Raw genomic sequence first — 27,063 nt, 5'->3', positions numbered from 1 at the left:
GTATTTTATTTTGGTTAAATGTTTTTTTTTTTAATAAATCTACATAAATACTCTCAACGGTACTAAATTACTCATGTCCGATTGGATACAATGGAATTATAAAACAAATCCTGATCTATTTATAGATTTACAAAAAAGAACTTGGGTGTGTTAAAAAAACAAGACTCTATATGTTTAATAAATAATTAATGACATTGTTTACACTAAGAAAGTATTTTATCAAGAGTACCTTGTGAGAGTCCATCCCTCTTTGATAATGAGGGATTCAATGTTGTAAACAAAATTATTAATGTCCTTTTATGATTTCAGATTCAAATGTAAGACATGTGACTTTTCCTCCTGTGTGATCCAAGCAATGAAGTCCCATTTGAAATCTCACCAGCCTAAAGGATTTATTTGTCCTTATTGCAGTCGTTCCTTCTCTGGAAAGTAAGTTACAACTGCTCTTTTCTAAATTGAAAGAGTTGTCTGTGCTTGAATTAACCTAATTGAGTTATGAAGAGTAATCTCATTGCAAAGAGTTGTCTGTACTTGAATTAACCTGGTTCAGGAGTTGTGAAGAGTAATCTCATTGCAAATGTAAAATCTTAACCACATTTTGTTTTTTAAATAACATTTATCTTACTATAAATCTAGGACTAAACAGAAGTAGCTACAGTCTAAGAAATAGAAACTGTTCACATATTAATGAAGGCTAATGATTGACAGGAACATAGAAGCAAATTATTCTAGTAATAATTGACACCCAGGGGTGTTTCCATGAACATAACGTATAGTGATTATTTATATAGAATAGAACAAACAAAAAAATTATAATAGAAATTAGTTTGGTAAAGAATAATGATAATTGTTTCAATAAGGTAATCAATAATTAACAATATTTAAAAAAAAAATATTTGACTACATAATCTACAGCTGAACTGGACTTCAGGCATTACTCAAAGGTTACAATCACAAACTTGTTCTTAGTGGTGAAGTAGCTCAATAGTCTTCTATCAGCAAACAGCAACACACTTATCAACTCATCAACTGCTTCTCCTAGGGGTTCTTCAAAACTTGGGTCCTAATAATTGCTTCATCTTCTCAAGACACACAGTTAACACCCAGAAACTGGCCCTAGAACAATAATATTGCAAAACATCGATATAGTCTAATTATAACCAGTTAAACAACTTTTACATAGTGTAAAATTGCAATTAACTTACCCACTTAAAGTGGATAGAGGACAATGGTATCAACAATTTAATAAACATCTGACATAAAGACAAACAGTATTTAAGTCAACAACATGGCCACCTGTTACAGGGCTATTCACCCTCTATTTGCAAATTACACACTGGTCATTCTCAAAAATCAAAACATTGAGGAGTCATTCACAAAGGTCACTTGGAGTCATCCATCATCTTTTAATAAATAGACTAAAAAATAATTATGTAGATATTGACAGTGGTTAAGAAGAGAGATTAAGGGCCTTGGCAATTTTTTTGTTTAATTTTATGATTGATTAATATGTACAAACAAAAATGTTTATAGTTAAACGCTCGCTAATTTAGCACCCCAAAAAATTACTGCTTAAAACTATTGTCTCTTGATTTTATAATAACAAATAAAAGAGAAAACTTAATTTCAAAATTTCTGTAACTTTAAAAAAATGTATTTCAATAAATTTAGCATGTACAATTTAATTATTTTCCCTTTTGTTTTTTTCAGAGAAAAGTTGATGCGCCATCAGTACTGTTTACATAAAGGACAGCAGCTTTGGGTAATCCACTTAAGGAGGGCAGGAGTTGCTGGCTCCACAGGTACAGGCAAAGGTAAAGGAAAGATGACTTCAATAGAAAAACAAATAGCGGCGGCTAAACTAGAGTCAGATCTTTCAGATAAGGAATCCTCCAACCTCGGAAAACGTGAGTAAGGGTAGCAATTTTTTCACTTTTATCATTGTAATTTTCTGTGCCATTGTCATTCATTTTTTTTTTAATTGTTGTTTTTTTGTTGGGGGGAAGGGAGACTTTTTATATGTTTTTTATATCTTAAATTTAAAAAAAAAAAAAAAGCCAAAGCCATTTAATTATTTTTTTTTAAATAATAATTTAATTTTTTCATTTGTTTTTAAGTGATGAAACCGAGCCAGCAGAATGTGACGATGTTTAATTGCAGTGAATGCTCATACTCTACAGAAAGTCTTTATAACTTCCGTCTGCACACAGCAGAGCAACATGAAGAGTTTCAATACAAGGTCCGGGATGTTTCTGGAGGCACAGCGCATGCAAAGTGCTTTATTTGCTGTGCAGAAATAGTCCATGAAGCAGACATTATGTTACATGTTGAACTGCATTCTCAGTGCAGCTTGTATCAATGTGGCTATTGTGAGTACATCCACCTGGACAGGACTGAGATTCAGCGACATTTGGAATCCAGCCATGGTCCCTTTGAGCCTAGAATGTCAGAGCTTGAAATGGACTCAAAGGAAAAACTTAGGGAACTGATCACTGCTAAGTTAAATGACTCCCAAATGCTTTTGAATCTGTCCCCCGAGGTGGTACTGGAGAAAATAAATGACTCTTTATTAAGCCAGTTAGGCTGTTTTGAGGACTCTGTGGAAGATGGCTCAGTGGAGGACACTGCTTATGAAGGTGAAGTTACCTCTGAAATGGCCTCTGACACCCAAGAACCTGCTGAAGACTTTGATGAAGGGGATGAAGAAGGAAGGCTGATGGTTGTGGAAAGAATAGACGAGCTAGAGAGCAGGAATGAAGATGACAGCGAAGATGATGACATGGATGAAGGGAGTGATGCACACAGAACTTTGGATGAGTGTGATTATGAAGCCAGTCAGGACTCAGAGCCTCAGGCACCTGATGTTCCAAATGAGGGAATGAATTTACCTGGCTTTGAGTCAGACTTGATGATCATACAGTTTGGAAACATCAACTCCAAACCTGTTGAGAGTACTCCAGACAAACCTCATGAACAAGATCATATGGATGGAGCTAGTGAGGAGCTGAAGAGCTCTGAATCTTCTGCTTTAATGCGGAGCAAAGACTCCACTCTTCTAGCGGCCCAGCAGAGCAATGATCAAGAGGACGATGAAAACAATGAGGAGCCTAACAATGATAATGATGAGGAGGATGATGATGACGACCTGGATGAGGTGAACTTTGATAATGACATAACTCTGGCTTCCCCACTTCCTATGATCTCTCTTGGGGATGGCGTTTCCATGTCTCCCTCCAACATAGAAGAGCGCAGTGCTTCCTCTTCACCAGATCATTCTGAATTGCTGTTGGATGTATAGTGACTTTTTCTTGAGCACAAAACTGTGTGCCTTGCTGCAGAGTTGTCAAGCTATTGGGTTGTGGTCTTTAGGAGGCATTTCCTCTTTTATTGTAACAAATAATGCAAAGCCATTAACAATACAAAATATAATGGTTTTAGAGTATGGGGAACTGTATTTGTGTGTGTGTGTGTGAAAGGATTCTATTTGGCTGTTTAGTTGGAAAGATATAACTGCCTGAATATTGTCTTACATTGTAAATAGAGTTAGAGATTATTGTTTATTTAATTATTTTTTTACTCAATAATCTGGAAAGGATTTATTGTAAATTTTTGTTGGCATAATGTTTTTTTTTTCTTCTGTTTGAAGTATATGATGTTACTTGGGATGCATTGTTAATGGTAGTCTATTTAAAGCATGAACATTTCATATATTGATCATCTTTGTACATTTTGAAAGCAGGTAACTTATACTTCAAATGTACATAGGCTTGTTATAAAAAACTTATTAGTACATAACATTTTGAGCAAGATTCATTAATATCTAAATGCTTTAAAGCTACTAGGATAATCTCTTTTGATTTCATGTAAATATATTTCTCTGCATTTAATTTCAACTGCACAGGGAAAGAAAAAGCAAGCAGATTTCACGGCTACTTTAAAGATAATTCAACTGAGGAATAAAACTTAAAATGAAGAGACTTAACAAGAGTAATGTTTGATATACTTGTAAATTGTCAAGACTGTGTACAGATATAGAGGGAAGGGGGGGGGGGGGGTACTGGGTATCACTCGTGTCATTTGTGTTGCATTTGTTTCATAATGGTAATCATTCCCTATTTTGTGGGCTAACATTTATTTGTACAGAAGTTGATGTCAGATTCAGATTTATACATGATAACAGATGTATATATGATGTCTGTACATTTCATTATTTATAGCATGTATACAATAATTTATTTCAGCTTTATTGTGACATAATTCCAGTTCCAAAATAAAGAAAATGTTTTTCTTTTGTTTTTACTATCTATTCATTCGTTTTTTTTTGTTTTTTATTTTTAAAAAATATGTAATAAACTAGAGTACAAAAATACATGCACTAGAGCAGGGGTGGGCAAATTACGGCCTGCGGATACCTACAGAAATCATGTGCCCACAGTTTAAATATACATATAAAAATATTTCTAATAATAATATATTTATAAATTATCGAAACTCTCGTTATGAAAAGTCTGAAACACAATCTCAGGCCAGTATTTATTCAATGCTTTGAAGAACTGTTTTGAGTGTTGGGTATGCTTGGAACAAGAATGAAAGTGTAACAACTGATAGAGCCCGATCTTTGACTTGAGAAAATTTTTTTAAAAGAATATCCTAACCATCAACTCTAAATAGAAAAGTTTGCACAAAGCTGCATATTTTCTCCTCCAACTACAGTTACATATAGGACACTAACAAAAGTCATCAGAGCTAGGGGGCCTTAACCACAGACAGTTTAGAAAAGTACTTGAAGATTTAGAAACTAAATATTCCGATGTATCAGCTGGCTTAGCATGTACAAGGTAATGAGAAGAATATAAATTCTCAAAGTAGAAATTTCTATGTTCTTTGAAGGACATTGTGACTTTGCTACTAATATTTCTAAGACATTTTATGTTTTTCATGGTAGCTATTGCAATAGGTTGCTTGCTTATGTAATGTATCTTAAATGTTTTCAAACAAGGCTTTGCAATTTCTCCAGGCCAGCAGGTGAAAACAGGTTTTGTCATTTTCCTTTGTTGAAAGGTGAAAATATTTCTAGTGAACTGGTTAATAGTACCAGACTTCTTTGGATTCTTAAATTATGGAATTTATAAAGGCAATTTTTAAGACGTCAAGAACCAGTTTTCAATACCATCAGCTCACCATTTAGTGCACAAGCTGATTCAGCTCCATAGAACATAACGCCATGCAAATTATGACCTGTAAGAGAAGTTCAAGTCAGTACTTCCGATGAAGCCTTAATGGGTGCCAGAAGCTGTATTTCCACACTTAAAAAAACTTTGCTGCTAAGCTTTAACATTATTTGGGTACACATACATCTGTGAACAAGTATTTATTTTGTGGAAAATAAACAAGTGTAATCAGAGGTCGATGGTGAATGACTGTAATTTGACAGCAGTCACAAGTATAACAACTAGAAAGCTAGTTCCACAATTCCGGAACATTACACACGAGTGTAAACAGTTAAATACTTAACATTAAGTACAACTGTACATTTGTGGTGAAATGTCGTGATATAAAAAGACATTAGGAAATAAAAAAAAAATCGTTAAATTGGTTTCAGAAATTGCTAATTATTGTGGTAAATCCCTTAATTTGGAGTGAGAAAAAAAGGAAAAGCGAATGTATAATACAGTAGGCCTATAAATATGAATTAAAAGACATCATACAGTTAGCTAGCGTATTTTTCTAAGTTGTAAGTATATATATATATATATATATATGTGTGTGTGTGTGTGTGTGCGGCCCCCCATTCCCAAAATTTTGATAATGCGGCCCTCGATACAAAAAGGTTGCCCACCCCTGTACTAGAGTAATGAAAGTTCCTGAAGATAGAAATGAGGGTAGATGACTTAATAGGAAGATGTTTGTAACTTTACATTCCTATTTGTCTCTTCTGTCAGCTCCATAATTAGCATATAATTTTTTTTCAAATTACACTCGAGGCATTGCGTAAATTTGCAACCAAATTTTAAAACTCTGTCCTTTCACTTTCTTTTCAATGGACATACCAGTACTCTTGACAATTAAGTTGTAAAGTAGGTGGAATTTGACTTCTCATTAGACTTGGCAACTTCTCATGTGACTAAAGAAGCCAATCCTTGATTCACGGGTAGGACATCTGTGATCACCAGGTACTGTTACACTTTCACCCTCATTTCCACTTCTGATGCGTAAGCCATCTACAATCTAGGACCCTTCCTTCATGCTAGCTCTATCCCGGTGGTGCCCCTTTTTCCCCGATTGTTAGTGCCAATGTTTAAGACATACTCCAATCTTTCATTTTAAAAGAAGTTTATAAAAGAAAATGAACTGATTGTAATATACAATATATTAAGTGTTAACCTCATTTATTAACATTGACAACATTTCATCCTAGTGCCAGACCAATGTAGACTGAACTTGATGTTTAGATTAGCAATAGTCCTACCTATCAAATTCAGTTGTTGTTTTTGTGATTGTATTTTTACTTTATATCGTATGGCTGTTTAGAAAGTCGATGGATGCACCTTATGAATCACAGGCGTTGATAGCTTGGCAGCTCGGCCTCTCTGGGGTATATTCTTGGTAGCCCATGTTGATGTGAACTCAAAGAATGCTACCTGTACGCGTTTCGTTTGGCACTACCTTGCAAGAGCTGTTGGACAGAATACCAAAGTTGGTAAGTCCTGTACCTTACCTAAATAAGGCTCCACTACTGTTTCCCCCAGCTTGACTTATGAAGGCTCAGCACCGCAACACAGCTATGGAGGAAACCAGAGTACCACTCTCTTTGATGAATTCAGCAGAATTGTGACTTGTATGATTCAACGTAAAGGGGATACAACTTGTAACATAATATGTAATTGTAAGATGAATTATCTTTCTTCGTAATTCTTTGGTATTTAAAAGAAAAATAATAGCTTTCAAACATTTAGGAAAAACTAATAAGCATGACCTAAGTAACTCGAGTTCATTAAGTTCAGATCTATTATGACGAATCATTGTCTGCCTTCACGGTTAATGTAACACGGTGTCACATCTAGTACCGTACCGGTATTGTATTAGGCATATCTATAATACCGGGGCCATTATTAGCACATGGTTTCCGCTCTACACATTAGCGGGTATATGATATGTCAGGGGTTCTCAACCTGTGGGTCGCGACCCCTTTGGGGCTTGAATGACCATTTGCTAGGGGTCACCTAAGAGTTCGACCATCAAAAGATTAGGGGAGGGGGGGGTGGCAATTTTTTAGCGGCCCCCGAAAGGAGAAAACACGCTATTAGTTTTGTGTGGCCTGTCTGTTTGTCCGTCCCGTTTATATCTCGTAAACTAGAAAAGATAGTGAAAATCCGACATCACAATATTTTAGACCATCCAAAGTTCTGATGCAACGGCTCCTTTTTTTTTTTCTGAAAGCGAAAAATCTAATTTTTTAAAATCACTTATGCAAGCAGTTGTTTCATAAAAATACACCACGTTTACAACTATTCACTATTAATAGTAACAAACACGGAAGTCTCTATATCAGGGGAGATACTAAATTTCCATAATTATAACACATTTATGCAAACGGTTGTAGATTTTTTGTCAAAAAAATATTATTTTTACATTTGTATTGTTAGGTTATGTAAGTTCTATTATACTAAGTACTATATTTACACACATAAAATGTTTAATATTTTTTTCAAGAGAAAAAATCTATTTAGTGAGCATAAGTTTTACATAATTTAAAACAACAATAAATAAGTAGTTTTTCATATTATCGCTCAAACACCAACGGTAGGAACACACTATAGAGCACTTAAACAAAGGAATTTTTTTTCTATTTTTTTTTTTTTTTTTTTTTTTTTTTTTTTTTTTTTTACGGAAATGTTTGTTTCTTGAGGAATAAAAGATTGACCCTTTACAAAACAATTAGATCAATTAGATATTCATTAGGCCCTTTGATCTGCTGTACCGTTGGGGCACTACACAAGATCTGTCAACCTTCTTTCTCCATTCTTATCTCTCATTTGTCTTTGATATAATTTCATTTGGATGTTCTTTCTGAAAATATTGAAGCCTGCCTGGGTGGACCACTTAGGGGGCCGATTTTAAGTTTGTGTTTCCACACAAACTGTCTTTGTAACCTTGTTTTAAATTGGTTCTTTGTTGTTTTTAATTGTCATTCAAAAATAAATGTTTCAGACAACATCTCCGTTGTTACCGGTATAGAATAAATTTTTTAACAAATGAATTTACTGTCCATCAAAGCGTCAAAACACCATTGCGGGATCAAACATTTCTTTGATAAAGATCTAATCAAGTCGTGAAAAATATTCAGTTAATAATACTCCAAGGTATTATAATCAATGGAAATAAATTCATTATGGAACAACTCTTGAACACGCGGACTTCGAACTAAAGAAAGTTAATAAAAGAAAAGAGAATGAGGAGTTTTGTGTGTGTGTGGGGGGGGGGGTTCGGTATTGTCTTTCTTCAATAGTTCAATTCAGAAACCCCGATGCGACTTTTGTAATGAAGTTCTCTCTTTCGTATGTATTGAATCCAAACAAAGGTCAGAGCTTTGCCTATTACGACATACAGTAGTTTAGTTTAGACTCAGATGGCAAGTACCATAATTAAAACATATCAGCCAATGAATCTAATTGTTTGGTTGCTCTCAGAATTTCCAAAGTTCAGAAACCTCACACCATTACCAAGGAGTTCTTGTCAGCGACCAAAGATATTGCTCATTATGATTGGAGCGAATTTTATTAATAAATTTAATTAAATTGCATACCTAATGACAGGAGGCCATGTTGTTGACTTAAATACTGTTTGTCTTATGTCAGATGTTTATTAAATTGTTGATACCATTGTCCTCTATCCACTTTTAGTGGATAAGTTAATTGCAATTTTACACTATGTAAAGGTTGTTTAACTGGTTATAATTAGACTATATCGATGTTTTGCAATATTATTGTTCTAGGGCCAGTTTCTGGGTGTTAACTGTGTGTCTTGTGAGAAGATGAAGCAATTATTAGGACCCAAGTTTTGAAGAACCCCTAGGAGAAGCAGTTGATGAGTTGATAAGTGTGTTGCTGTTTGCTGATAGAAGACTATTGAGCTACTTCACCACTAAGGACAAGTTTGTGATTGTAACCTTTGAGTAATGCCTGAAGTCCGGTTCAGCTATCTGTGTACTTCTTGTTAAGATCGACGCATTCTTTGTAACTATCAGTACACCACAGTCTTGAATGAGTAACGGTTCATTGTTGTTGAATGATGTTGGACTCTTCTCTCTTAAAGTATCGATCTGGCCTTGCACGGTAGGCTACGTATCAGTTTGTCCATCAATTAATTCATCGAATCCTGCAAGGAACACATTTTTTCGCCTTGTTTTCGTAACAGGTCCTGCATGGTGACCAGGAGATCGCCGATATCTGGATCCACCTCAAACAAATATGTCTCCGGATCCTTCCCTTCATCAACCAGAGCCTGCCGAAGACGTGCTATTAGAATGTCCTTATTCTTTTCAAAGCGTTTCAGACGCCTCCACTCGAGCTCTACCTTCAGATCCTTCAATTCCAGCTCGTCTAGCCGTTTCATTGATGTCATTTTAAATAAGCTTCTACCTGAGGCCTCCGTTGACACCAATGTAATAACTTAAGGGAGGCAACTCAAGGATGCAAGGATGTTTATTCACAGGACATTTCAAGCACACAAAACAACATCAGTCTTTAGCACAGTCTTTTCACTTCGGCTCTAGACTTGGGCGGAAATCGTTCTTCTTCTAATGTCAACATCCTTCTCAGTCTAGTTTCTAGCAGTGCGCACCTTTTGCACTTGAACGTCGGTGCGCATGGCAGAGTTATAACATTACACATAAATAGAACAGACACAACTTAAAGAGTTCATTCAGCGACTACACACAAGCATCTTGGTCCTTACCATGTTTCCTGTACAACGAGTGGCGCTGATATAGTCTGACCGAGTAAGGTACGAACGAATTTTTATACCGCTCTGCTCTTGTCTTGATTGACAGTAGTCGCCCATTTCGCGACGAATTGACTTAGTTATGATGGAGCGGGTGGCTGTTGTCTTCCAAGATTTTTCCGTTTTTTCTTAGACATTTTTGTTCAGAAAGTTCATTTAGATATGGTAATGTTGTGCGTGTGATATTTGATGCCCTTTTTATAATGTTTTCTAGGCACGCAACATTTTAGATGAAGCGTTGCTTTGCAAACAAGTTATTCCGTATGATAAAAGATTTTGCATAGTCGCGACGTAAAAATTACTTCGGATCTTCTATAACTATAACTATCAGGCTCAACGTATAACATTTCCCGTCTTATCAACAAACAACCTGTTCAAACATTTTGAATTCACCCGTATGATCGATGCAATACCGTAGGCCAACCCGTAGCAAACAATTATCTGTTTTAAAAAAAACAAACTTCATATATATATATATATATATATATATATATATATACAGTGGCGTAGCTACCAATGTGCGGGTGGTGCGGGCCGCACAGGGCACCAAGTGGAGAGGGGCACCAAGATTCCCTCAGTGTGTATTAATTTCCTATTTCCGTGAGCTTTTCAGTAAAAACGACTAATTGTATGGACACGAACAAACTTAAACTACTGTATTTTAAACATGAACTAACGATTTATAAACTAGTCATGTCGCTATTTTGTTTCATCTCCTTGACTATTTCTTCCATACAATGTAAGCTATAGAACAGTTTGACTCTAATTTACTAGATTTATTTCGGATACACGGTACATGTTGTCGCCCCTTTTATAGCGCTCATAGGCTGTAAGTACCGCCCTCTCCCTCTTTAAATGTAAAGGGGCCTCGTTTGTTAAGATTTCAGCAGCGTTTGTTGGGCTTGTCCGAAAGGTGCCACAAATGAACCTTAGTGCCTGTGATTGTACTCGGTCAAGTGATTCGAGGGCAGTTTTACTAGCATATACTTGAACTGTATAGATGTACTCAATGTGTGATCTGACTGCCCCTAAGTACAATGTGCGTAGCATGTAAGCTTTGGCACCCCACTTTGTGCTGGCCAGCTTTCTTAGTAACACTAACTTCTCCGAGGCTTTTCTTTCAACTTCCTTGACGTGCTGGAGCATTGACAACTTTCTATCCAGGGTCACCCCTAGATATTTTGGCGTGTTTTCACGTTGGAGTCGCAGCCCACTAAGTTGAAGCTCGAATGGAGCCTTAAGAATGTCGATCCATAGGCTGAACAGGGACCAGGTCGTTTTGGCAATGTTTATCTGAATCTGTCATTTGTCGCAATACGAGGAGATGGTTTGGAGGTCTGCTTGTAATGCCGCCTGTATTTGGTCGGCTTTCTTGCCGGTTGACCAGAGGACAATGTCATCCGCATAAAGCAGTTTCTTTGACTGCAGTGAGGTGCGTTTCTTAAATTTCTTAAGTCTAAAGAAGCATCGAGACAATTTCAAGTCACATCATTGCCAGAGTCCACCGACTATAGGCGAGCTGTTAATGGGTATGAATTAACTGAACAATTAAAAGCAACAAAGCAAGATGAGACGGTTATCATTGAATTCAGAAAAAAAAAGGATGAGGCAGACATCGTGAAAAGAAGAAAATACTTCAATACCGCAGGTTCTAGAGACTAAAGGACAGCACACAAGCATGTCCTCAAAAATTCATACTGAAGAAGCTGAACCATCAGACAGTGTAAACAATACAGAAAGCAGGATAATAAACTCTAGACTGAACGACATTGGAGATTGGCCTGATGTCATGACAGATAATATTCGCATACACCTTTTCACTCAAGGATCTGAAACAGTCAATTCAGAGAGGCGTATAGACACCAAGAATCAGCAAAAGGAAAGGCTAGAAAGCTTTCAAAGGCTTGGTTTTTCCGGCAAATGTCAAACGGCGAGAAAGTTTTTAGAAAGTGGATGTGTTATTCGCCAAAAAAAAAATTTATTATTTTGCTTCCCCTGCATGCTCTTCTCAACAAGATCAAGTACCAAATCTTCATTTAAATCCAAAGATGGATTCAATGAGTGGTGGAGGTTATCCCCGAAAATAGAAAAACATGAGACCAGCAGAGCTCACATTCAGTCATCGCTTGCTTGGAGGGAACTTGAAGTTTGCCTGAGAGTAGGGAACAATATTGACAACAAGGCCCAAGATTTGATTATACAAGAGACGAAAACCTGGAGAGTTAGTAAAATTACTATCAAAGTACGATCCACTCTTGAGGGAGCATGTGCTTCGAACTAAGCTTTGTTCCATATCGAATATATACATGTCTCCACAAATACAAATTGAATTTATTACAATATTGGTGGATCACGCTAAAAAAACAAATCATACAGCAAGTAAAACAAGCCAAATATTTCTCTATTATTTTTGACAGTACACCTGACATCTCAAAGCTGGATCTAATTTCCCAAATTTTACGGTATGTTGTCATGGAGAATGACAGGGTGCAGGTTCGTGAGTCTTTTGTTGACTTCATCGACACAAAGGCTATGATAATGCTGCGGTCATGAAAGGTCATTAAGGTCATGAAAGAATTAACAATATTTGATTAATGAATAGGCCTACATATTATTTTGAAAAAAAAAGTAAGGTTTTGCAATGTTATTAATTAGTTAGTTGTTTTGTGTTTTTTTTTGGGGGGGGGGCATCAAGAAGAGGTACCGCACCAGGCATCATATATTCTAGCTACGCCACTGTATATATATATATATATATATATATATATATATATATATATATATATATATATATATATATATATATATATATATATATATATATATATATGAATTTTTTTTGTATCTATATCACAGACGTTACTTCAAAAAAAGAAGATGATTACTTTTTACGTCCTATATATTCTGTATCCGGTGGTAAGTGTTGCTAAGTTGTGTTATTTTTTAAAGGTATAGGAAAACTTGTTTACACTTTTTAGCCCCTAGAAATCACATTTTTTAAAGCTCTTCCGTTTGTATGTAACACAAAATAATGACTAAATATAGGAAGCATAAACTTTCGGTGTATGACCTCGGGCCTGAGACAAATGGGCAACTAAGAAGCTGCTGGCTAATAAAGGAGATATGATACGACGACTGACTACCACGCATAGAGGTATTGTTAAATCAGAGATCAATTCTTTGTTGTTGTTGTTTTTTAGTTGGCAGCAGGGAATTTCATTTTAGCGTCCTGACTATAATGTTCAGTTTATAGATCTACTTAGTGAACATCTCCAGTACATTTCCAACTTTGTAATTGTCTCCCCTTACCAATGATTATAAATGGCATTTGTTTATTGCACACCTGCAGTGAACGGCTCTGCTTGCGTAATAAATTAGACTCTGCACTATAAGCGGATGGCTTATCTTAAGTAATAATGGGTTTAATTTTTTTTTAAATGTTGTCAGGATTGAGTTGTAAACAGTCTGGTTGATGTTTATATCATTTTTTTCCCTCATGGTGTTGAAAAGATAAGATTTCAAAAAGGAGTTTAACTTGGATAGGAGGCAATTATGTTTGTTCTAGTAGATGTATATTTGATTATTATTTCAATAATGTGGTGCTCTTCAATACTAACATGACATTTAGATTTCTGTGGATGGACTTAAACCATGGAACTATACTAACTTCTTGTTTAGAATAATCATATTGATTGCTCATTTTTTTTTTTCAATTCCAACTAGACCTATTAGATTGTGTCACAGACTGTGTTTGTGTATGTAATGGTAGGGCTACATTTATAGGTATACTCTACCATGGCTTGCACAAGATGGTGAGATCCTGGTCAACAGGTCCACGTGAATGTGTGTAGGGGTAGATGAGATGTGTGAATTTTTGATGTTGGTGACTGGACTCTGAGAGAATGAGAGTGTGGATATTGTCAGAGTCGGAGACTATAGTTTGAGTTAGTCGGGAATTGTTTAGTAGGAAAGTCTTTTCCAATCGTAGATATAGTCCGTGTTGAACGTCATATTTTCAGTTGATCTGATGATATATATAGGTACTACTTGTAAATCAGTTTCAAAAGTTCCGAGTTGTGTCTCTTTGGAGAATATGTTCAGGCTCCACTATTACATGTTAAGATGACCCTGTCGTCAAGAGTGACTCTCAACTATAGGGCTTGGAAGTCGCTTCCCAGTGATTTCCCCCCAACCCCCCCCTCCCAACTTGACAACGACCTTTACAACCAGTCAGGTCAATCCTAAATATAGGCTGTTTGTAACAACTTACACTGTCTTTATGGGTGGAAGGAGAAAGTTCTTGTAGCTTGAAAACAGCTCTAAGGATTTTCTTTGAAATTTGACAGTTTTATTTTTATCTTAGGAAAAAAAAAACACTAGTTACTTTGCTCACACTGAAAACTCTGGTTTGATGGTTATTTTTTTTTTATCATCTTAAAATCAAATTTTGTTTACAACTTTTATCAATGACCTTGACGTTAAGAAAAAAAATTCCACATTACGTCACACGGCTTTAGCGGGAATTACCGCATTCGACTCAAATGTTTCTTTGTATTCAATAATGAGTTGGAAAAAATTTTTGTTAGTTTGTAAAATGTTTTACATGTTTTGGATGTTCCTTCAAAGTTGAAGATAATGGCAGCGGACAGGGTATGAACCCGGGACCATCGACAAATCCGAATGACTGACCAGCGGGGATACCGCACGACAGGCAGCCACCTGAATGAACATGAACATTTTGCGTACTGTCTCGTGTAGACGAAAGTTCAGTGTCTACGTTCACTTGATGAACAGCAAGTGTAAGCTCTTAGAATGTTTTGAAATATACAACTGTCAATTATTAGACGAAATCTTGATTCTCAATTGTAATTTATGCCAATTAATGATTTTGCAAAGCTCAATGGAAAGACTTCTAGTAATCATGAAATAATCGACTACCATCAGTTTCAAAAGTAGGAATAGATTTTTTAAAAACATCCTTGTATGTTAATGTCACTTGTTTTTATGTAAAGACATCAATTGTGGCAGTGATATTCTTTTATTACTGTGTATTGAAGTTTACCAATTACGTACCTGGTAGTCATTAGTGTATTTGTATATGTGCAAATGATAACTGAACAAACATTTATGTTAGTAAAGTTCCCCTTTCAGATCTTGAGATCTATGGAGCAGATGATGTCAAGGTCATCTGTTTCTGTGGCCCACGGTTAACGAGGGTGTCAACGATCAACCGCCTTTACTTTTCCCAGAATGTCAGGTACCCATTAGAACTGTGTGGACTCAGAGGTACCCAAGAATTCCAAAATTAAAAATCCTAGTCCTCATCAGGACCCCGGTTTAGACGTCAAGCGCTTTACCTCTCAGCTCAGTTCGTAAGTAGACATATTTAATAGTAGCCTATAGTTCACTTCATTTACAACGCACTGCTTTCGGTTTGTCGGTGTCTTTGTCTACATTAAAAAAAAGTTTTGTTTTTTTTAAATAAGCCCTACCTTTAAAAAAAAATTATAAATCAGTTATTTCATTAAATGTGTATAAGATCTAGACCAGTAATAATAAATCTGTGCGAATAGAAACTTTTTTTTTCCCATTGTTTTTTTTTTTTTTAGCTAGGGTTGTGGTTGTTGATATTTTTGTACTTCATAGCTCCTGATATTCATGTTGAAAATATTGAAACCTTCCTTTTTACCTCTCAGAGTGACCACTTCGGGGGCCGATTATGAGGTTGTGTTTCACCACAAATTATCTTTGTAATCTTGTTTAAAATAGTGTAGCCTATATTTTTGCGTTTGAGCTAAAGATGACGACCCGCACAGTCTGTAGCCTATCTGCCGTAAATCCGACGGTCCTACCCTTAAACGGATCCATATAGGCTAAGTGCCGCATAATAGTTATTTTTAATTAAGCATGAGTATTTGAAGGACTATTTCAGACTTGTTTGCCCCGAATCCCTTTCTGTCTGTCTCAAAGTTATATAAATTAGCCTATAGTCAGCGAAACTACTATAGATTACCATTCTGAGCAACAGATCTCTGTGAGATTAAAAAAAACAACAACACATCTGCGTTTCCTGATCAAGATCTATGAAGTCTCTCTGCTTATCCTTTTATTTCTAATTTACATTGATGTAGAATCTAGGCATATAGTAGAGTCACTATTGCGGAGCAGGCATGTTTGCGGAACAGCTCGTCGAAATTAGTTAAAATCTATTTTATTTTGAAATTTTCTGCTAAACTACTGTAACGGTACTGCGCATGGTCCATTTCTCTACATTTCCAATATAAGGGTTTTCCTTTCACAGCAGAAAATTAATTTTGACTCCAGGTTAAAGTTAACAGGTGTGGAATCGTCCATTATTTTTCACGTACCAAGAGAACCGCATAGGCCATGGCTTAAGGGCTTTTTAAAAATGATAATGACACATCACCTGCATGATACACATATTTTTCGGTTTATAAATGGATGAGGAAAAATTTCATTTCATAGCTATCTACCAGGAATTCAATTTTTAAAAAATTAGGAGGTGTTTATCCTGTTTTTACCTTTTTAAAGATAGTCACAATTGTGGAACACTATAGATGTTATTTATTTGACCTGCGCATTTACTATCATTGAGCTTAATATTTACATACTGATTTAGATATCGGAATTTAAATATGATTTTGTATTAGTATACATAAATTTAAAAACATTTAGAGAATAATATTACATATAATATATAATTTATGATTACCATACGTCCAGCAAAATGAAGACAAATCATAATATTAATATAACAAAAAGAATAGTGGGGAAAAAAACTTGTAAGGAAAATAAGGGTAGTGTGACGTCAAATACAATTAAAGAACAGGTAGAGAATCTAAAAGTGACAATGTGTTGTCTTAAGCTTTAATAAAATAAAATTAATGTAAAGGATAAGGAGTTCAAGTATTAGACTAATAAAATATATGCTTTATATAGGCTTTGTTCCGACATTTTTACCGTGTTCCGCAATTGTGACTTCTTTAAAAATCCTGTTCCGTAATTGTGACTACCCATATCTCAGTCGAATTGAATGTAAAATTTAAATATCTGTTGAAAAACTAAACAAAGCGTCTATTTTTATAGGAAAATGGATGGGCAATGCCTAGATACTTTTAGTTTTTCCATAGGTCTAACCATTACGGAACAAAAAATTGAAAACTAAAAGTAGCTGCAAACTGTTCCGCAATAGTGACTCTACTCTACATGCAGAGATGTAATTGTATGCGAATCGATACTTTAAAGAGAAAATAATACAGTGCAGTCCAGTCAGTGGCGGCGCAAGACCTACATTTTATGTGGGCGAAGTATATCTTGCGGCATGTCTCTCTTATATACTGTACAATAATGGACATGTAACTAATTATTTTTTTTTAAATGGTATTTAAAAAAAGAATTAAAAAAAAACATTTGAAAGATCCTTCTTTAAGTATTGCTAAAATCCGATAATATTAATAATTATTATAGTAGGCCTACTCATATTCATCTAAAAGGTCTAGGGGCTATATTGATACAACGGCAACATATAAAGATTCCTTGTGTGAGGTATTTCTTAAATATTTTTTTTCATTTTATTTCTGAAAAACTTCTTACAGTGAAGGCTGCAATTATGTAATTAGCGATATCATTAACAAAATTTGAACGACAATATCTACATTTTTTTTGGGTGAACTTTCAATTTATTTTACATATGTTCTGTAGTCACAGATTAATAATAAATTACTGTAGACGTTACTATTTAATAATGATTATAACGAGACTGTCATGATCAAGGTAGACATATATAACTAACTTTTTATTTCCGTCCGATTCTTTGTTTTCGCATAAAACATAAACAACAAACGATGACGTAATATCTTCTAATATTAGTACATCCTTCCTTTTGAAGCCATTATCACATCCTTCCTTTTAAAGTTCTTAATACTTATATTTACAAGGAATTTTGACAACTCGACCACTTCTGGTTGTCTTGACCGGCACAGCAAGTTCTCTAGATGTTGGTTTATAATTGTCTGTTTCTTTTGTTCTAACAGTTTGCTGTTCATTGTCTTCGTCGGTGTCATAGTACCTAGAGATGTCTTCTTCGTAGCTCTTGTTTAAAAACCGTTGATTTCGTCTGTATGTTTTCCCATCATTTGTCTTTATGATGTAAGATCTGGGTGATGGATGTTTCTTAATGACGACTGCTTTCTGCCATGTTTGTCCTAGACGAACTCTCACCTTCTCCCCGACAGAGTAGTCTTTAGGTAACCTTGCTTTTGCATCGTACCTCACTTTGCTTTTCCTCTGTCGTTCGTTAAGTAATGTCTCTGCATTTTCAGCTACCGATGGTTTCAATAGTTTGGGATCAGTTGGAATGATGTCCCTGAGTCTTCTACTCATCAGCAGTTGTGATGGCGAATAAAGCAGTCCGCTTATCGGAGTATTTCTATACTCGAGCATAGCGAGATATGGATCTTTCCCACTTTTGTATGCTTTGTTGAATATCTGCTTTACGATACCAACATACACCTCACTTTGTCCATTTGATTGAGGGTATCTGGGACTTGATGTTGTTATCTTGAAACCCCATTCAGAAGCAAACTCTCTATATTGATAGCTATTGAATGGCATATTGTCGCTCACTATTTCTTCTGGTATGCCATGTCTAGCAAAAATACCTTTCATTGCCCTGATCTAGCAAATAGTCATTGTTTCGCCATTCAAACAAATCTGTCGCAACCTTTTTCCATGGTCTGTCTGGTACAGCATGAGGTAGCAATTTTTCCTTCACATTATTTCTTTTGAACGTTGCACATTTTGCGCATTTCATTATTGTCGAAAAAATATCTTTAGACAATCCTGGCCAAAACACACTCTGTTTTGCCTTCGATCTGGTTTTCTCAAGACCAAAATGACCTATGTGCAACTTGTCAAGAATTTCATTTCTCATACTTGAAGGAATTATAATTCTGTTCTCATAAAACAATATTCCATTCTCTTCATGAATACTGTCTTTAAATGACCAATACACTTTCACTGTTTCATGAACTTGAGTTTTTATCTTTGGCCAACCTTCTCTGACATAATTCATTACAAGTTTTAATTTAGCATCAGATTCAGTTTTCCTTCTAATTTCAATAATCTTCTGATCACTTCCCGGAAACTGTGCTGTTGCGCTATGAATTCTCATAACCATGTCATCATTTGAATTTGATTGTTCTTGACCATTGATGTACGCACGCGATAACGTATCAGCTATTTGCATTTTTGAACCTGGAGTGTAAGTTACTGTTAATTGATATCTCAACAGTCTTAACATCATCAACTGAAGTCTTGGTGAAATCTTATGTAAAGGCTTAGTCACAATAGTTTGCAAAGGTTTGTGATCTGATTGTACAGTCACAGTTCTTCCAAAAATATAATGGTGAAAATGTTCAGCTGCAAACACTATAGCTAACATTTCCTTTTCTATTTGTGCATATCTACACTCTGTTTCTGTCAATGATCTTGACGTATAGGCAACTGGTTTATCTTCTTGCATTAAACATGCTCCCAACCCTTTAGAAGAAGCGTCACACTGAATAGTAACTGGCTTTTCTGGGTTAAACAATTGCAGAACTGGAGCTTCACTAAGTGTTTTCTTTATTAGTTGGAAAGCATTTTCTTGCTCTGCATTCCACTGCCACAATACATCTTTCTTTAGCAATTCACGCAATGGACTGGTAATTGTTGACATGTTTGGAATGAAACTTGACAGAAAGTTCAACATCCCTAGCAGTCTTTGAATTCCTGTTCGATCTGTTGGTGCTGGCATCTCCATTATTGCTTTGATTTTAGCTGGATCTGGACGAATACCATCTGCTCCAATTTGTCTTCCGAGATAATTAACACCAGAAAGTTTATATTGTATCTTGTTCTTGTTGAACTTTACATTGTTCTTTCTAGCTCTCTTCAGAACATTTTCAAAAATTTGATCATGTTCTTTTTCATCTTTTGCTGCAATCAGCATGTCATCTGACATGATATGTACACCTGGTATGTCTCCGAATACTTGATAAGCACGTTTCTGTAATACTTCACTAGCTGAGGATATACCAAAAGGCATTCTCAAGAATCTGTATCTTCCAAACGGAGTATTGAATGTTCATAAATAAGAGCTTGGTTCATCCAACTCAACTTGCCAATATGCATCCTTTTGATCAAGTATACTAAACAGTTTTGCTGCTCCCAGTGAACTATTGATTTGATCAAATGTTGGTATAGTGAAATGTTCTCTCATTATATATTTGTTCAGTTCTCGGGGATCTAAACACAACCTCAAAGAATTATCTTTCTTCTTCGCTATAACCAAGTTATGAACCCATTCTGTTGGTTCATCAACTTCTGTGATCACTCCATCTTGTTGCATTTGTGTGAGTTTTCTTTTTAATTCTTCATAGAGTGATGGTGCAACTCTGCGCGCACATTGAATAACTGGTTTTGCATCTGACGTCAGTTTAATGTGATACTTCATTTTGTATGTACCGAGTCCTTCGAATACTTGCTTATATTTTTTCATCAACACTTGTGGAACTTCATTTTGTTGCTTGACATCGTGTACTTCGACATTTCTCTTTGCCTCAATTAGTTTTAAAGCAATAGATGTCTTCAGACCTAGTATAGCAGTGATGCCCAAACTACGGCCCGCGGGCCAGATCCGGCCCGCGACGTGGTTCTAACCGGCCTCTCCAAAACAGCACAAAAAGAAGAAAATGAAACAAATATATATTAAAAAAAGGTTGAAAAATGTATTTTCTCTATGTTAGGACTCTCACGTTTTCTTGGATGTATTTCATACTATAATCTATTGTCTTGTTAGTTATTTATGTTCATTTTTTATTCTATAAGAACACAGGTTGTAGGTTTTTTTGGCGACAAGAATTGACAGTTATTTTAGAGTCTTGGACGAGTCTTGAGCTAGCCGTGTCCTTGACATCTCATGTGCGTAATGCAGCGCATCTTTTCTTCATTTTGGTTCGGGTACTTCTGACATCAACATGATTGGTGCCATTCCATGTAACATTTGTGCGTTAATGACATGGGAATGTCGAAGAATTGGATGTTAAAACTTAAAACAAGTGGACAAATCTTTATTAAATCTAAATTAACAAGACAACATGTTTGATTTTTACAGAGAGTGTGGCTGTTTTAAAGAACATAACATAAAAAGACATCCTAAAACAAACCATTACAAAAATATGGTGGCATTGTTGGCTTGAGCCACTAAGAAAAAAAGAGTCGCTAAGTTAAGTCTAGAGTTGACCGATTGACACAAATATTTACCAGGAAATAAAGAAAATGAGTCGGCTGTAATGGAGGCTACCGAGTTGCTCACATTTCAAGAAGAGAATTGAAGCATTAAAAAGTGCTTGCTATCAGTGATGGAATAAAATCGGCCTGAAAGAAAAATGTAGAAGCTGTCAACCAGGCCTGACAATTACAAAACTATTGGACGATGTTGGTGAAAATCTCCATTCAAAACTAAATGACATAACAAGAGATTTTGAAATCATTTCTATTGCCGCTTAGGATTGACACCAACTGGAACTGATTGACTTAGAACGCCAGACTTCCATGCAGACATTTCGAGCAATACAGACAATAGATTTCTACAACATTTTGTATACATAAACCTGCACATTTCCGAAAACAATTACTGAGTATGATCACTATGTTTAGAAGCACTTAATTTGTAGAAAAACTTTTTTCCGTTACAAGACGACTATAACCCTTGTTACATAATTGACTTATGGCTGTAAGTAGGTTTTCTGCATCCACGGGATTGTGATAAGACTATTTAAAATGGTTTAGTTACTATTTCATTTTTTTAAATCTTTTCATTAATGTGGCCCGCGACACGAGTGTCGGAAATTAAAATGGCCCGCAGGCTGTATAAGGTTGGGCACCACTGTCTAAGTATAGGATTTATACTTTTCTTGATCACGTACAGATCATCTTTAACTTCTACATCGCCGACTTTAAATGTGACCGATGCAACTCCCTTCAGTTCTAATGCTTCATCCCCAATGCTCGTAGGGTAGTATTTGAATTCTTTAACTGAGTATCAGTTTCTAAATTGTTCCACGTTGACTCTGATATCACATTAGCTTGTGCTCCTGTGTCAATCTTCATTTTGACTATTTTTCCCATAATATTGACATCAACCATCCAAACTTTGACATTGTTGTCTGTACCAATTACCTCAAACCACAATTCATTTACTTGGCTTGACTGACTTTTATCTTCCAGTAAATCACCAGCCTTGAAGTGTTTCGAACGACATTTTACAGCGAAATGATTTCTTTTTTTTACATTTTCGGCATGTCTGTCCGAATGCTGGGCAATTGTTTTTTCTGTGAGATCCACCACAAGATCTGCAATCTCTAATGAAACTTGTTACATGATTCTTTGCCATTTTTCCCTGTGAGGTTTTGTCTGGCTTTCTATCTTCTGTCTTCTTTAATTTATTAGCAGCATCCACATGTAGTCCTTTCATATCTATCATTTGGTTCTGTGTATGCTCGTCAGCACGAATTATGCTTGCTGCTTTCTCTAAAGTTAAGTCTACATCTCTCAGAAGTCTCTCTCTCACTCGATCCGACTGTATGCCACATACCAATCGATCTCTGATGAGTTCATCTCGAAGGTTGTCAAACTTGCATTCTTTTGCCAAATTCTTTAAATCAGTATAATACTGTTCAAACGTTTCTCCGACTTTCTGCTTTCTTGAAAAGAATTTAAATCTGTCATACACAGTGTTGGACTTAGGCAAAAAATGATTCTGAAACCTTTCAATTACTTTGTCTACAGTCTCATCTTCACATACTTGAAAAGTATTGTAGATGTCTCGAGCGGGTTCACCGATCAGGTGTAACAATAAAGCTTTCTTCACTGGCTCGGGCTTCGTATTTTTTTCAGTGGCGACCATAAACAGTTCAAAACTTTGTCTCCATTTTTTCCATCTTCCAGATAGATTACCGTCTAGTGACAACGGTTTAGAAGGATCGAATAATTCCATTATTCGTACTGATTCTAGATTCTATGTCTAGATCTAGATCTAACAACATGAACTAACGACACCACAAATAAAATGTACTTTTAGCAATTTAGAAACCACTAGACTATATCTAAAGATCTACCTGTTACCAGCACTTTAAAGCAATGTGACACTAGATTTGACACCTAATCTAACACCAGATCTGACACAAGATCTGAAAACAAATCTGACACCATGTTCTGTAGTCACAGATTAATAATAAATTACTGTAGACGTTACTATTTAATAATGATAATAACGAGACTGTCTTGATAAAAGGTAGACATATAATATATATAACTAACTTTTTATTTCCGTCCGATTCTTTGTTTTCGCATAAAACATAAACAACAAACAATGACGTAATATCTTCTAATATTAGTACAACATATATGTACTCGAATTTAGAATAGCTGCTTAACATTTAATGACAAGGGGTAAATAAGATATCAACTTGTGCATTTCCTCATATAATTCGAAAGGTTGGAAGTTAGGCCTACTGCTCTTTACCCACGTCTCATAGGGCTAATTCCCCCCTTAAAAAAAAAAAAAACGAGGTTCAACGCCACTATTTAGTAAAAGTAAAATAAGTAATTAAGAGTCTATGTGGTAGATCAGCGGTTCTCAACCTTTTTTGCTCGGCGACCCGGGCCTTATTATAATCCCCCACTCTGCCGCGACCCCCACCCACACAGCAATAGAAGAATAGACAATAACAATCCATATTTTCGATGGTCTTAGGTCGCGACCCACAGGTTGAAAACCCCTGGGGTAGATGATGTAAAGGTCATCTTTTTCTGTGGCACACTATTTATGACGTTGTTTTGTAGCCAGCACAACGGCCAACCGCCTTTACTTTTCCCTTACTGGTGTCAGTTGTGTCAGGTAGGTCTACCCATGTTAGAGCTGGGTGGACTCAGAGGCCTTCTATTTGGAATACTTAACCCATTTTGATAGGCCCTAATATGACAAATCTTAAAAATAACTTAAAGTTGTTAAACTTTACGGTTTCTGGTGCATTTGAGAAATATATATAGGCCTATGTTGCTTTTTTACCCTACTAATCTTAGGTAGGCCTAACTGTTTTAATCTGTTTTGACATCTGTGTGGCGTGTTCAACTTTTAAAAAAAATAGAAGTTGTGGATTCTGATAATGGACCTCATTCACCAATCGTAAACAAACACTATTTTGCCACGTGGTTCTTTATCTCTTCTATACAAATTACGATCTAATTTTAATACACAGTGGCTGTCACGTGACAGTTTTTTTTTCGTTGTTTTATCAATATGATCACGTGACTAAATGTTGTATGTTTACGATTGGTGAATGAGGTCCATATATATTATACAATATATATATATATATATATATATATATAGGCCTATTATACAATTATGTACCACCAGATGCACATATTTTAAGTAGGCCTATTGAAAAAAACCTGCGAGGCACCTCGAACCGCGAGGCCGCCCACGTCGCCTACTTTTTGCGCCGCTTCTGAGTCTTGCAAGCCTGATATAGATTATAGTCTGCTATGATCAATGACCCATGTAACTAATGTAAGTTTAACAGGATTGCATAAACAAGTGACACTCACAGAGCGTGATCCGAAGTAGATCTCTCTATCTCTCTCTCTCTCTCTCTCTCTCTCTCTCTATATATATATATATATATATATATATATATATATATATATATTATAGTTATGCTTATAGATCTATATATATAAATATAGACTCATAGATCTAGATCTATGTTATGTTAATGTATTAAGGTAGTATAAGAGTCTAGTTTAAGATTCTGGAACTGCTTTAAACATTACATTCTTCTTTGCTCTATTATAGTTTTATAAGACACTTATTATGACTTATATAAAAAAAAGTACACTCTAGATCTAGATGTCTTATAATTGTCTTAGACTGTATACTGTGTCTGTTATTCTGTAGTAATTATACTAGTATGTACTTAGACTTGAGTGAAATCAACTGTCTCAAAGTGTATAGATGTAGTTTTTTAATACACAATTTAAAGGTTATCACGTGACAGTTTGTTTTTTTTTTCGTTGTTTTATCAATATTATCACGTTACTAAATGTTTGTTTACGACTGCTACAATACATGATCTACTCTAGACTAGTATAGGTCTAGAATACTTTAGAATCTAGATCTAGAATTCTAGATAGATCTAATTATAAATTATAATTAGATCTATCTTACTATCTAGAATATAATAGATCTTTTGTCTACTTATACTAAACTTATATCTACTACTTAATACATATGATGTGACTAATATAATACTATATACATACTTATTAATTACAATTACATTTATATTACTTTAAGATTACCTACTTTAATACTATTGAGTTGACTATTGTATATATGACTAGGCCTACTACTAGATCTACATCTAATTTCTAGATTTAGATCAAGCTTTTATAGTTTGTTTGTAGTTTGTGTATTTTCTCACAACTTCCTTAATGGTAATTACTCATCTTTTAGTTTTTAGTAATTTTAGTCTTACCTTATATAGACTGGGTCAAATAGTGTTTTTTATTTATGCCTTGCATCATTATAACTTATAGCCCTAATGAATTTAAGTATACAAACTTTTGTTATAGCAGGCTATAACTATAGATATAATATGATTAATAATATGCATAGGCAACTCTTAATATTAAGGAACTCTTTGAAGCTTACATTTTTAATTACTAGAAAAATATATAGATCTATATATGAATCTAAATTATTCTAAATATATTATAACTAAAGATATTGCTAGAATTATATTGAGCTGACAATTAAGTGGAACACCTTTTTAATTTTGTATGTGTGTGTGTGGAGTGGAGATGAAATGGAAGAAAAAAGCAATTAAATTATATATATTAGGCCTATAATATTTATATATATATGGACAGTATAGAGGAACTTAATTCTTATGGTCTGACAGTTACGCTGGGCAGGGCACGTATCCCGTATGGGAGATGAACGTATGCCAAAGGCAGTCTTTATTGGTGAGCTAAAAGGTGGTCGACATAATAGAGGCGCCCTGGATGTTGCAAAATATGTAGGTCATAGCTGGGGCTGCGTAGACAGGGGAAATACTGCATTCCTCACTAATCTTTGGACTCAGAGACAAGCCTTGTTTGATATATATATAATATATAATAAATATAGTTCTTTTTTTAGTAAAGAATTATAGGTGCCGGTACTTAATGGATTGCCTAACTATTAGATATAACTACCAATAAATTAATAATAAACGTAAAATACAAGAAAAGTAATAATTTTTTTCCCAACATTGAAAAATGTGCCGATACGCCGTAGTGGGGTGCATACTGTCACAAAAAAGCACTGTGTATATACATATATATATACACAAGTTCCCCTTGTGGATGTATAAATATTTTCTTGATCTAGTCAATTTTCATTTTAAAAAGTGTAGATTACATTATGAAAGATACATAATAACATAGAACAATGTAATACATATTTATATAAGGATAGGCCCTATAGGTGAATATATAGTATGTTCATATTTGTGTGTCTAACACACTTCCACTTGACATTTTGTTGGCCAATTCAAAGCACCTCAACATCAATAATTGACTGAAGAATTCTTGTTCATAAATTTAAACATATGTTGTTATAGTGTTGTGCAAAAAGAAGAATAGATCTCACATATGAAGTCCCTTTTCAACTAATTTTCATTTTTATGTGTGCAAGCTGTCACCCTTTTATCTATTAGACTATGTGTAAGACATTAAACATTAAATTTGGACAAAGTCCTTACCATTGTTGTGCTCCAACAGAACCTGTAGATCACCATATTAAAAAAAAAAAGATCTATATTATAATATCTATATAAAACAAACATCACAAAAGCTTTGAGAAAAATAAAGATTATTTATACACATGTCTATATTAACTTATAAAATTATTTTGGCCTATATATCCATTTGAGTCTGTGCATATAACAT

General features: G+C 35.0%; 1 protein-coding gene and 1 long non-coding RNA gene across 5 annotated transcripts in view; one reads left to right on the top strand and one right to left on the bottom strand.

The window, feature by feature from the left end:
- LOC106068084 (uncharacterized) overlaps window positions 1-4,304 on the top strand; it is a 30,075-nt gene extending 25,771 nt beyond the window's left edge. For 3 of the 4 annotated variants that reach the window (XM_013227378.2, XM_013227380.2, XM_013227379.2), the window contains exons 7-9: window positions 310-429; window positions 1,711-1,907; window positions 2,118-4,304. In XM_013227378.2, coding sequence (XP_013082832.2) covers window positions 310-429; window positions 1,711-1,907; window positions 2,118-3,298 — 1,498 coding nt within the window. In that variant the 3' untranslated portion in view covers window positions 3,299-4,304. Of the gene's footprint in view, window positions 1-309; window positions 430-1,710; window positions 1,912-2,117 lie in introns of all 4 variants that reach the window. The other variant, XM_013227382.2, reaches the window with a different exon arrangement.
- Window positions 317-27,017, bottom strand: LOC106068089 (uncharacterized). Its single transcript, XR_001217830.2, has 2 exons — window positions 26,877-27,017; window positions 317-1,116 (listed from the first exon to the last, which is right to left on the bottom strand). It is a non-coding gene; the product is annotated as an uncharacterized LOC106068089 (long non-coding RNA).
- Between the last annotated feature and the right edge of the window lie 46 nt (window positions 27,018-27,063).

The sequence above is a fragment of the Biomphalaria glabrata genome, chromosome 17 (genome assembly GCF_947242115.1).
Source record: "Biomphalaria glabrata chromosome 17, xgBioGlab47.1, whole genome shotgun sequence".
Taxonomy (NCBI): domain Eukaryota; kingdom Metazoa; phylum Mollusca; class Gastropoda; family Planorbidae; genus Biomphalaria; species Biomphalaria glabrata.
Note: the sequence above shows the minus strand (reverse complement) of the source record. Positions and strands in the feature narration are given on the sequence as shown.